The sequence below is a fragment of the Telmatherina bonti genome (genome assembly GCF_933228915.1).
Source record: "Telmatherina bonti genome assembly, chromosome: 10".
Taxonomy (NCBI): domain Eukaryota; kingdom Metazoa; phylum Chordata; class Actinopteri; order Atheriniformes; family Telmatherinidae; genus Telmatherina; species Telmatherina bonti.
In genome coordinates this window covers 27,013,240-27,025,586 of record NC_136628.1, presented here as the reverse complement: position 1 = coordinate 27,025,586, position 12,347 = coordinate 27,013,240, and the positions used below count along the sequence as shown (strand labels likewise).

The 12,347-nt window shown below is 40.3% G+C and overlaps 1 protein-coding gene across 1 annotated transcript in view; it reads left to right on the top strand.

Annotated features, from left to right (window-relative positions):
- LOC306761316 (roundabout homolog 2-like) overlaps nt 1-12,347 on the top strand; it is a gene marked incomplete at its 3' end in the record, with an annotated part of 83,076 nt that overhangs the window by 61,172 nt on the left and 9,557 nt on the right. The window contains exons 15-22 of the mRNA XM_079247441.1: nt 1,462-1,693; nt 6,410-6,534; nt 6,624-6,795; nt 7,838-8,014; nt 9,038-9,064; nt 9,209-9,248; nt 10,790-10,917; nt 11,564-11,836. Of these exons, the coding sequence (XP_079103567.1) occupies nt 1,462-1,693; nt 6,410-6,534; nt 6,624-6,795; nt 7,838-8,014; nt 9,038-9,064; nt 9,209-9,248; nt 10,790-10,917; nt 11,564-11,836 (1,174 nt within the window). The remainder of the gene's footprint in view (nt 1-1,461; nt 1,694-6,409; nt 6,535-6,623; nt 6,796-7,837; nt 8,015-9,037; nt 9,065-9,208; nt 9,249-10,789; nt 10,918-11,563; nt 11,837-12,347) is intronic.

Sequence of the window (12,347 nt, the reverse complement as noted above, 5' to 3'; positions counted from 1 at the left end):
CATGTGTCACTTCTGGGAGCTGTTTGTGTTCGGTGCATTTTCCACCACTGAATATTATTTCAGTCTGTTGGCAGGATGTCTCTAACACCTGCCGTTGTAAGTTCATTACACACCCTGGATAGGTTTACTCTCCCCTGTTTTCTCTTGCTTTCTTCATAAGCCATCTGTGTATTAAACTACAGCATGTAGAGAAGCACAGTGACATAGTAAACTGTGGCTGACCTGAATGGGTACCCAGACATCCTTTGATATTGCTCCATTTGTAAGAAGAACACTCATTTATTATCAGCAGAAGTTTCTGTGTTGAAGTGGGCTAGAAGCAGGAGCAGATTTGGCATTATTTTCAAAATATTTTCATTTTTTTGTGCCGTGTGTATATCCTGCGGGAACAGTTGCTCAATTTTCTTTTCCCTTTCAGATTTTGGTTCACTTTAATTGGACAGTCTGTTACAAAGTGAGATGACAGCGTCATTGGCCTAGTTTTCTCCTCGCTTTTCTCATTCCAGACTTGATATCAAAGACCTAATCCTGGCCTCTATATTCAATATCTACACAGCAACTCCAAGGCTATCTTGACTTGTGCAGACATTCATGTTTTTCTGAGACATTCTGATAAGAATGCTCCATAAAGGGCAACAACAGAAACGTCTCCTTTTTCATGAAAAATCAAGTTGTTGGGAAATGGAAGTATTTGTGTTACATTTTCATGTGTAACCATACTCTGGAGCTGCAGAGACATGGCTAAAAAAAGGCAAATATGCCTGCAAACAAACATGTAGACTGAGTTCAAAGAGACAAAATGAGAAAGAAGACCTAAGATAAACCCAAACATGTTTGGAATAAACCAATATTAAACACTTATCACAACTTTTTTCCTGTTTCTGACTCTTTTTAGTAACTAACTTGAATGAGTTGTAAGTGTTATATAGCTGTTTCTCACCAGAAATAAACACAGTAAAATGTATATACTAATTCAGTCCATTAACTTGGAGTCCTGACCGTGAAGGGTAAGGCAATGCAAGTTAATTTATATAGCATAGTTCAACAACAGGGTGATTCAAAGTTCTTTCCAGAGAAAATGAAACAAATAAAAATTAAGAAACATCATTTAAAATTAAAACCATAAAGTAAGGAAAATAAAATTACATTAAATAAAAACTAATAAAAACCAAGATCAATTCCAGCTTTAAAGAGACCTGTAGATTTAGACTTAAAAATAAACTTAAAGTAGCTCAGAATAAAAAAGTAGTGAAATGCAGCTGAGAACAGGTGGGGTGTTTCTTATTCAGGAACAGCGTGCAGATGAGGCAAATTCCCTGCACCTAATTAAAACCGTGTGACTAACTAAGCATGCATTGTCACTAACAGAGGGCATAAGCTGAATGCTTATCCAGGGCAGTTTACATGCACATGTCTGACACCTCCCCATTATCTTCCTCTTTCCCTCTCACCTCCTCACAGGTGGAGAATCCATCCCAGTTCATTCAAGGCTACCGTGTTTTATACCGGCAAACCTCAGGGCTGCCCTCCCCAGGGCCGTGGCAGATGCAGGACTTGAGGGTTGCGTCTGAGAGGGACATAACTCTCTCTGGTTTGAAGAAAGGCATCGTCTTTGAGATTAAAGTGCGGCCGTTTTTCAATGAGTTCCAGGGTGCAGACAGTGAATCCATGACAGCACGCACCATGGAAGAAGGTAAGAGACAAATAAATTCACATTTCTGGCTTTAAAAAAAAAAAAAAAAGAAAGAAATGAATAAAAGTCTTCCTGGACTTAATGATAGAGAGAATGTGAGATTTAGTTATTAATGCATGAGCAGAAGCTCTTGTGTTAATGTTTCTACCTACTTTTATATTTAGTTGCCGCTAGTAATGGCTTCATGGCCAGATAGTAATGGATAATGGCATTTCAAGTACACCCACCCACACACACTTGCTGCTGCAGTACCATGTCCTCAGTGTGTGAAAACAGGTCTCCCAGACAGCACAGTGGGGTTCTGTGATAACCCCAGGCCTCTGTGGGATGGTGGGCAGAGGGGGAGGGCAGAGAAACCATCTCATGTGACATAAGCTCAGTTCTTTCTCGTTGCCTCTCTCTGGACCCCTGCTGCCATTTCTCTGTCCAGACTTGTATTATGTGACCCCCACCGCGCCGAACATACACACTTATTAAAAAGCTTTATGGATGGTGACACTTCTCAGTGTCCTCACCGTCCTCCAGTTGTGCAACTTAAATGATCAGCTATTGATTCTTCTTGTGGAAAACATTTTTTTTGCAGGTAAACAGAAAAGCTTAGCTTAAGGATCATCCTGCTTCTTTTTATTCATGTGATAGCGATCTATTTAGCATGTTGCAAGCAGGAGCTTAAAACCTGAAGACAAATAAGCCGAGCCCGCCTTTCTGTGGGAGAGTTCAAACAAATGGTCAGATTCGTTTCTGCTGCAGTCACTGGCATGGATCTGCCAGGAAATGATGTCATAACTCAACCTATTATATCTCCAGAAATCTGCTCGAGACAGTGGCTCTTGTACAAACTACTTTCACGAGGTAAGGGATGAGTTATAGTGGATATTATATAAAAGTTATATTTCCTCTGAGTAGACAAGTGGAACTGTAATGCATTTTACTGTATTTAGGCACTACATCATTTAGACTGCTCAGAAAAATGCCTTACACTAGGAGCAAGTCGTGACCAGCTATTAATGTAAAAAAAAAAAAATAAAAAATAAAAAGAATGTTTGCCTAAAGCGAGTTTGTTCAGTGATGAGAGTTCAGTGTTTGGTCTTGCTCCCAGTTTGAGAATAAGGACAGGCTAGGACCAGAGGATATGACTGGTGGAGCTGGAGAAACTCACCTTACTGGAGTCCAATTAAAATGGCCTCACAGGATTAACAGAGGTCTTTACAGACTGGGACACATGCTGTATTTACTATGGATCCAGGGATCAAGGATTCACAGCACTGAAAGATTTGGCTTGATCTGTCTACAGTCTAGACGTGTGCTGCTCTGCAGAATTATCAGGGAAAAAAAATCCACTTGTTATCGTTCAAAGGCTGATTGGAAATGTAGCTCTGCTTCTAAAAGGATGTCGCAGGGGTAACAGATAAAAAAAAAAAACCTTCACATCTTCTACTTTAAAAAGGGGAGGAATCAGCACTAATGATCCTGACAATCCTTCAGCGACTGTTGGTGTGAGGCAGGACGCAGGAGGTTCTCTCATTGTCACAGACAGGAGCCACGAGGCTTTCTAGCTGTACTGATGACAAATTGAAGGAGATCATATGGTGTACAAAATCCCCAGAAAGGTGTGGTCTTAACAGTCACAGTATGCTGATCTTACTGTATGAAACCCAGTTGACATGTTGTATTTGAAGAAAACTGACAAGAATGAAGATCCACCAGCTAGAACTTTTTTTTTTTTTTTCTGCAACACATGTGCCAATGGAAAGCAGACAAATTGGTGCAGAAATGTTTGCTAATTTGTCAATGAATTTTTTAATTTATGCACTCATTTGCATAACATGTTTCCCACTTCATGTCATGTATAGCAGGACAGTAAGCAGCTTTTGTGTCTGTTGTTTAATCGCACAGCTGTGAATAAATCTGAAATCTTCCATGTGACGCTGAGGCATTAATTGCAGTAAATTACTCTCCAGCTACATTGTTCATCAGTCTTGTTATCAATATTAGACACTTTGATAAGAACATAGTCTTTGACTCTTTTTACTGTTGTGACCATTTCTTGAGTCATTACTGGAACTGTAGCCATAGCCATATTCATCCTGGGGGGGGGGGATTGCCTATAATGCAGGAAAACAGCTAATGGTTCACATCTTCTTCCAATGCAAACCTTTGACTGACCGGGAAGATGCACCACTGAAATGACATCCAAACAGAAAAGCGGAGGTTGCTTGCATGATCGTGCTCTTCCATTTGCCAGTTAGAAATACATTTAGTTCTAAGTTAAATACGGCATGAGCGTAGTGTGAGGAACTGCAGTATGTGAAAGTGAAAGCATGTTTTACTGCTCATTTTGATCGCTGCCTTGTTCTACTGTTTATTTTATTCGTAGTTTACTTGCTGTCATGTAGAAAAATCATGATGAATTATTTATAATATGATACTAAAGTATTATATCCAAGCTGCTAAACCAAGATGGAAGCGTTAAAACATTCAAAATCACCACATAAATGCAGAATTACTATAAATTAATTTGGTTTTGTCAAAGCGTTGGTAAATAGATGTGATTCTTCCTGTGCTCCTGTGCCAAGGCAAAATAAAACACATGAATATTGATACAATGAATGCTTTCTATTCTTTTCCAGAAATAGGTTTTATAACCTCCACCTATACTCAAACAAGGACAAGAATCTGTGCTCTCATTTTTTTTCTCTGTTTGTTTTTGTTGTTTTCTTCTTCTTTTTTATGTTTCCCAACAGCACATTCTTTTTATTATGGCTGTATTTGTCAAATCCAGCTTAAAAAAAAAAGGCACATTTCTAACAAAAATGATGAACCAAGAACCACATGGTGAAAGCCCAGTTTATATAACGTACCGATTGGTTTTGCTGAAATGCATTCAATGCACTTTTAAATAAAAATGTAGGATTTTGATGTTAAGGAATATTAAAATGTGCAAATCTGGGCAAAAACATTGCTGTACGTTAGCAAACAGTAGCTAATATACTGGCAAACTGACTTAATCCAAACACTTCATTCATATCTCTCATCCATACAGCCGTCTGCTTTCTTCCCCCCACCTCCTTTACAGTTCACTGCGAAGCTACGTTTTCTTGTGCAGGCACAGATCATGCATCCTAGTTGGCAGTTGGAAGCCATCTCTGTGCTGTCTTCAAATTCTGTTTTTGTACTCAGTCACAGCAGATATAAGAAGTCTCAGCAGGGGGTTGGGGGAGGCTTTCATTGCAGCTTGTACTTGCCATGGGTTTAATGTTTCAGCGCCTTAAGGGGACATGTGAACTCAAAACATTTCAAGCAATATGTACCCTACATCTAAGTCTTTTTTTTATTTAATTTGTTTTATCACCCATTTGCAACCCATAGGTGTAATACAGGAGTTTATATTAATATCTGGCTGGTCTTTAAATTCATTTTTACTTTCTGTTCAGTCAACAGACCAGTTATTACTATGTTGAGACAGAAGATCTCTTTGAAACCAGTTGACAGTAATTTTTTCCAGTAAGTTAATACTGTTTGAACAGTCAAATATAAATATTTAGGTTTAGATCATTGGTTCATTGTAATAATGAAAGACACTGCATTTGGGTGATCTATTTCTTTGTACTGCCATGTTTGTACAGGCATGCCATATTAGCCCCTTAAAGTTAAATCTGAATGCTTTTATAAGGTTTGTTTCGTCTGTCTAACTAAAGAAAATCTGTTGTTTAGCTCTCTTCATGTGTGGCGTACCTGAACCAGCTGCTGACCTCACCATATGGCTTTGTTTCATTAGATCGTTTCTGATAACACATATGGAATATCTGTGCTTGCTGTTTTTTCCATGAGACCCGCCTCACATGTTTGCACTCCTGCCGGCCATTTTCAGAAGCAAGTCCATCTGGAGACTTTAACTCTCAGCTGCAGTCTAGCCATGATGATGCCACACCTGCGTAGATTTCTCTGTGTAGCTTTGAAATTTAGTGCCTTTTTTTCTTTCTTACAGACACACCACTTAAGCATTATTTTACAGTCTCTTAATTGAAGTCAGAGAAGTTCTTCCATCTCAGTCAGAATTTAACAATACCACCGTGTGCAAACAGTGGTGATCACTATTGTGAGAGGAGATGATTTGTTCAGTTGCATAGATATGGTGTTTGCTCCTTGTTTCCAGAAGGGCCTCTTTAAATCTCTCATCTGCCCATGCATGTTATCAGGCCAATTTAATGCATTTAACATACTAAGTTAATAAACTTATTATTAAAAAAAAAAAAATAGAAGGATTTGAAATTGGCACCTGAAGACCCACATGTGGCAACAAACCCTCTTTTTTTTCTTGGCACAAAGAACTTTTGTTCATATCTAAATTTGCTGATCTGCTTGGAATGGTTGTCATTTGTGCAATTAAAAAAATATAGTTTGGATCTCAACGGTTCGGCCTGCATAACTCAGAATGCCATTAAGATATTGGAATCTTCTACTCAGTAAAATGAAGTGCTCTGGCTTCCATCTGCCAGGCAGATTTGAGAGTACCTACCGGTTGTAAGGCTTGCTGTATGAATATGAATTGAGGCAGAGAGTGAAACAAATCCCTCTCTGACATGATAAAAAAAACATGAAACACATCCTTCTATTATAGACAATATGCTAAGTCACTTCATCCTTTCTTTTGTTCTTTTTTTTCTTATGTATATCCTTTCTATAATATTTTTTGCCCCCTTTGGTACCCATCAGCACCCAGTGCACCTCCACAGCAAGTGACAGTCTTGGCAGTGGGAAGCCATAACAGCACATCTATCAGCGTGTCATGGGACCCCCCTCCGTCTGACCAACAGAATGGCATCATCCAGGAGTACAAGGTAGGTTCAGCCTCTTCCAGACTGCATATTTTAGTCATGTATTATACAAACATACTCTAAATTCTGTCCGCTGCGTCTGTCTTTGTCAGATCTGGTGTTTGGCCAACGACACCCGCTTTCATGTCAATAAGTCTGTGGATGCAACCATCCGTTCAGTGGTAGTCGGGGGTCTGCAGACAGGAGTGCAGTACCGCGTGGAGGTGGCTGCAGGCACCAACGCAGGGGTGGGGGTTAAGAGTAAACCCCAGCTCATCATCTTGGGTAATCCACTCACACACTCCAAACCTGGGGTCAAATGAAATGACCTCATAATGGGGTGCCTAGGTCTCTATAGCAGATCAGGGGTCTGGAAAAATGATTTAGCAATTTATCGCACCACAAGAAAGAAGATTGCGCTTTACAACGCAGGCGTCTGTGGAGAAATCAATAGTGATTCATTAAGTGTAGTGTCTGGTAACACTGTGCCAAGTACTGTTAGCCATATCAATAATCCTCTTCAATATGTGGGCAGCTGGTGCTAACACAGTAGACAGTGTTTTTGTTGAAGCTTATCAGCCTATCACATCTTATAAAATAGCCAAAGGATGCCCACAGTGTATAAGCCCAGAATCAATATGGCAGAGCAGGCCAGATGCTCTTCGTCTGTGACTTTTGACTGATATATTATAACACCCTTAACGTACAGAGCAAGGGAAACAGGGCCATGGAACGAAGCTTAATGATGGAGAGTGTTGAGGGAGGGGTGGGGAGGGCGGAGTTGTTCCTGCTGGAGACTGTGAATCTAATTTCACAGCACAGTAGCCGCAACAGAAAATCAAACTCTGTCAGAGCTGCTCTGTCAATCTCGTGTCTTGCAGCTCAAGTTGATAAGTGCACTGCTGAATTGATTAACTCTATACTGGATGCACCGATGCTGCTTATTTATTTATTTTTTTATTTTTTTATTTGGTTTTTGCCAGTGATTTTTTTTTTCTTTCTTTTATCTGTTTATCTGTTTCCTTACATTACGTACGCCCTGATGTTTGGTGTGCAGTTAAATCCTGCCCTGATTTCCTCACATGTTTCTTTTCTTTCACTGATTCTTTCTTTTCAATAGAATTTTTTCCCCCTGTAAATGGACATTTCCTTCATCTGCAGTGTTTTCTTTACTTTTTTTTCTTCACTGTTTGCTGGTTAATCTTAATATGAACAGGTCACTTTGATTACAATAATTTTCTAATTCACATGTGCTTAAAATGACATACAGATAATTCATTTGCGTCTTCCATGTGTGCATGCATTTGTATGTGCATTGTGCCCCCAGGTGCAGAACTAAGGGATGTAATGACAGGATCGGAGGGCAACAACAGCATTTCTGACGTGGTGAAGCAGCCAGCCTTCATCGCTGGTTTAGGAGGAGCCTGCTGGATTGTCTTGATGGGCTTCAGTGCCTGGCTCTACTGGAGGAGAAAAAAGAGGAAGGGGCTGAGCAACTATGCAGGTAAAAACAGTCAGTCCATATGGTTCTGAATCAACAGCGGATCTCAAAGCACAGCATGCCTCTCCCTCCAGTGGAAGCTGATGTCAACACAGATGTGACTGCGTTTGAGGCAGCCTAAAAACGCACAACAAAGGAAATATATTCAAGCTCAGATGGAAATAGGAGCTATTTACTTTAATTCACGGTGCAGTGATGTGCATCAGCTGCGCAGAGTTCCATCAGCACCGCACCTCGACACCCTAATACATTCATGCGAGATAAGTAATTTAACATCCCCTTCCATTATCAGACCACGGCTGGTGTTGTTTGCCCATTAACATGAGCTACATCAAGGTTTAGGTATGGAATATTTCTTTAGCTTCCCACAAGTCAATGTAGCTGGATGAATTTATTATAATGTGCATGGTTTTTTTGTTTGTTTGTTTTTTGTGGTGACTTATGAGAAGAGCACATAGATTGGCTGATTAGAGATTGATATAATATTTATTTTAAAAATCTTGAATTTTTATTCTTAAAAATTATATAAAAATCTTGAAAATATCAGAATTCTTTTTTATTTTTTTCACATATAGCCTCTAAAGCCTTTAAGCAGACTTTGTTTAAACAATGAAAATTAAAAACAAAAAAAAAAAAAACTGACTTAATGAAAACTGAATGGCACAAGATTTAGGAAGACATAAAAAATATTAAATTATTATAAAGATGCAGTGAAATAATGGTTCAATGTATCACTGTAATGTGAGACTTAGCCCTCAGGTGCATTGTTGGGACTTGAATGATGCTGGAATGCAGGGCTTAGATGAATCAGGGCACCAAGTTTCATCAAAGTCTGATCAAAACTGATATACAGAGATGGATGAACAAACATAGCAAAATGAAAAGATTCAATTCACATCATTTTTCCCCTTCATTATTTTTTTTTAGCATGAAAATATTGCCTCCAACTGATATGTATATTTGAAATTCATGACTCCTGCTACACCCTTTGATATCCTCACTCTCTTGTGTCCTCTTGATTTGCAGTTCAGTCCTTCACGTTTACCCGTGCAGGTATGTCTGCATGCTGTGTTTTCATAAAAAATGCAATTCTGCACAGAGAGACAGTCTATAGCCAATCATTGATGATGCTGTTGATTATTTAACAGTATTGCAGGTTAATTATTTCTTTCCGTTTCTTTTTTTTTCCTCTTGAAGTTACATTCCAAAGAGACAGAGGCTTGATCAGAAATGGAAGGTGAGAATTCAACTTATACAAACCAAAAAAAAACCCTTTTGCTAGAGCTTTTCTGCTGACATTTCAGCACCACGCAGTGCAATTCATATTCCGTCTTGCCGTTGGCGCCGGCCCATTGTAATACCTGAAATGAAGAGTTCTCTCATGATGAATGGAATTTGCATACCCCCCCTTATTCATACTGTATCGGTGTATGAGTTGCGCTGGTGTTCACTTGATGAAATCATTAATCACTCCTTTGAAGTGAGTGCTACCAATTAATGCAGGTGGGCAGCTGTTTTATTCACTGGCTCTCTCTCGGTTCATCTGAAGTTGCTGGCGCAGTGAAAGGTCGCAGGAGGAGGGGAAAGGTGATGAATGTGCTGTTTGAAAAAGCTTAGCATAGAGGACACAGTCATGGGCCGGACAGTACAGAATGTGGGGACAGAAGAGTAAATAGTTAAACCTTGAGAGTTCAGCAGCTGAAAGAATTCCCTGTCATGTAAAAAATGTTCAGCGTGATACAGTAAACATCAGAGATGTGTGAATTTTCTGGTGCAGAAATGTCACAACTGAACAATTCTAAACATGCAAATCTTATAAAGTCCAAACATTTCTTTTCCATTTAAGCTTTCTTCCACGCACACATATGAATTTGTGCAAAAGTGCCATTATGATGTGCTGTTGCTTTTTCTGAGAAAATATATGTTAAACATGTGCATATACTTGTGTAATTTAGAATGGAAATTACAGACATAATTGTTTGAGCACCTCCGAGCCATCACCGTGTCAGCTGCAAACAGTTCCTGTCTCTCTTGGCGATACCAGGCTATGTGGAAAATTCACTGTGTGGTTGCACATTAAACATGCAAACAGAATATGTTGACTGGATGTGTAGGCATTAAAATATCTTGCCTTTTTTTTTCTTTTTTCTTTTTTTTTTACAGCCGCTGATATAAAATGGTTGTTAATAGTCTTTTTGCTTCTTCCTGAATTCCTCCCCAACAACTTCCCCACCTTGAAGTCAAAGCATGCTTTCACTGCTGTTGTATTTCACAAAGACAAAATGACACGGTAGCTTTTCCTAAACCACCTAATGGGCTTTCGCTGTCTCCGTTGCCATGGAGACAGTGCTCCAGTGTAGCTGATCTGCCAGAGGCTGTCCATGATTCTCAATTTAAAATGTAAATTTCTGTTTTGCTAAGGCTCTAAAGTGGATTTAGTGTGTGTTTAGGCCTGCCTTGTTTCTCTGGGGAGAGTTAGGGGAGGTAGAGTGAAGGGGGTGGGAATGGGGCGGGGGGGGGGGGGGGGGGGGGGTGTAAAGAAGTCTGATTTATAGACTTGCCATTTTATGTCTCACTGTTGTTTATTGTTGCCTGTGTGCTGGGCTGCTCCACGGGCGAGAATATGCTGAATGAGTTTTCGCATCATTTTGTTGTTGATGCAGCAAGAAGAAAATGAGCTATACCATTACAGGCGGAGCAGAATATTTAACAATGTTGCTTTTTTTCCGTCTCCCACCCCCTTCCTCTCTTTGTCTGACTTTGAACGTCATCTCTCAGCCGTCCGGGCTTGTTGAAGGGGGGTGATCCAGGCCTTCCCTGGTTGGCTGACTCTTGGCCTTCCACAAGCCTCCCAGCTAATGGAGGCTTAGGGAGTCCGAAGGGCGGCAGCAACTTTGGCCGAGGAGGTAAGCAACATAAACAGGCCGGGGTGAGGAGCAATGCCATGTTGGACACTTTTGACGTTTATCCTTTGGGAAACACTGTGACAGCACATCACACAAAAGCACACACACACACATGCATACACAAACAAGCTAAACACACTCACTGAAATTAAAAGAGCCTTTGAGGGTTATATTTTGCTAATTTGATTTGACAAGCTTGATATTTTGCTGAAATATGTGGTGTTTGGATGTATTTTTGGCCTTCATTTTTAGTCATACCCTGCCATTATGCATTTTCCCAGACTGTATAACATCGGTGGTGTAGGTTTGTGAGCTTGTTTGGTGCAATCTTACGTTATTTTCCAAGTGGAGACCTGCAGGCTTTCTGTGTGCAAGACAGTCGCGCTGAAGGTTATCGCTGTTTAAATATCCCCTCTTCTGAACACTCCACCAGGCTCCCACTGAGTGTTGCATGCTAATTATGGTTGTTGATAATCACTTTCATTTATATCAAGTCCAGTTTAGACCTGTATTTAACTAATACAGAGTGCCAGAGCAGCAGGGAGTGTTAATGACCTTAAAGATCGTTAAGTTCATGTCAACTTATCTCTCCATGTTGCCTTTTCCATTCCCCTTCTCTCTTTGTCTCCATCCTCCTTTGTCTCAGATGTTTTACCGTCTGCAGCAGTGGAGAAAACGGGCACCATGCTGTCTGATGGTGCCATCTACAGCAGTATTGACTTCATGGGGAAAGGAGGCTACAGCAGCCCAGCGCGAGGCGGTCAGCCCACCCCCTATGCCACCACTCAGATACTCCAGTCCAACAGCTTCCATGAGCTGGCTGTGGACAGGCCAGATCCCCGCTGGAAGGCTTCTCTCCAAGCCCAGCAGGAAATGGCAAACATGGGCTACTCACTAACTGACAGACGCCCTGGTACTGGTATGAGCCGTGCTAAAATGAGCAAGATATCAGTTTAATTTTTTTGTCTTACTAATTGTCTGCATATTTGTGGTTGTATCCTTGGAGTGTCTCTATAGACCTTTTCAGCTTAAAATCCCAGGCAATATTTTTTTTTTCCGGTTAGAGAAATTACTTAAGGCTAAAGCCAGGGAAACAGCAAATTGGAAAGGAAGGAATTTATTTACATATTCACTAAACTGGACCCTTAGGACAGTGTTCTTAATTACTCTTCTGTCTTCATCACCATTCTACCCTGAGAGCTTATCTAGCCCAGAAATGTCACGCAATCATGACGCATTTCTTTGGCTTAATTTGATTAGTGATGGCAGAAAATCCCTCAGTGTTCCGAGTTATTTATTTAGCTTATATACATTTTGTGAAGTCACAGAGGCATATCCGTCTGCACTTCTGTAGTTTTGCACAATGGGCTGCGTGCTCAGCTAAATGTCAGGCTTACCAGAGATAAAGTGGAACAAGCTGTATGGACGCA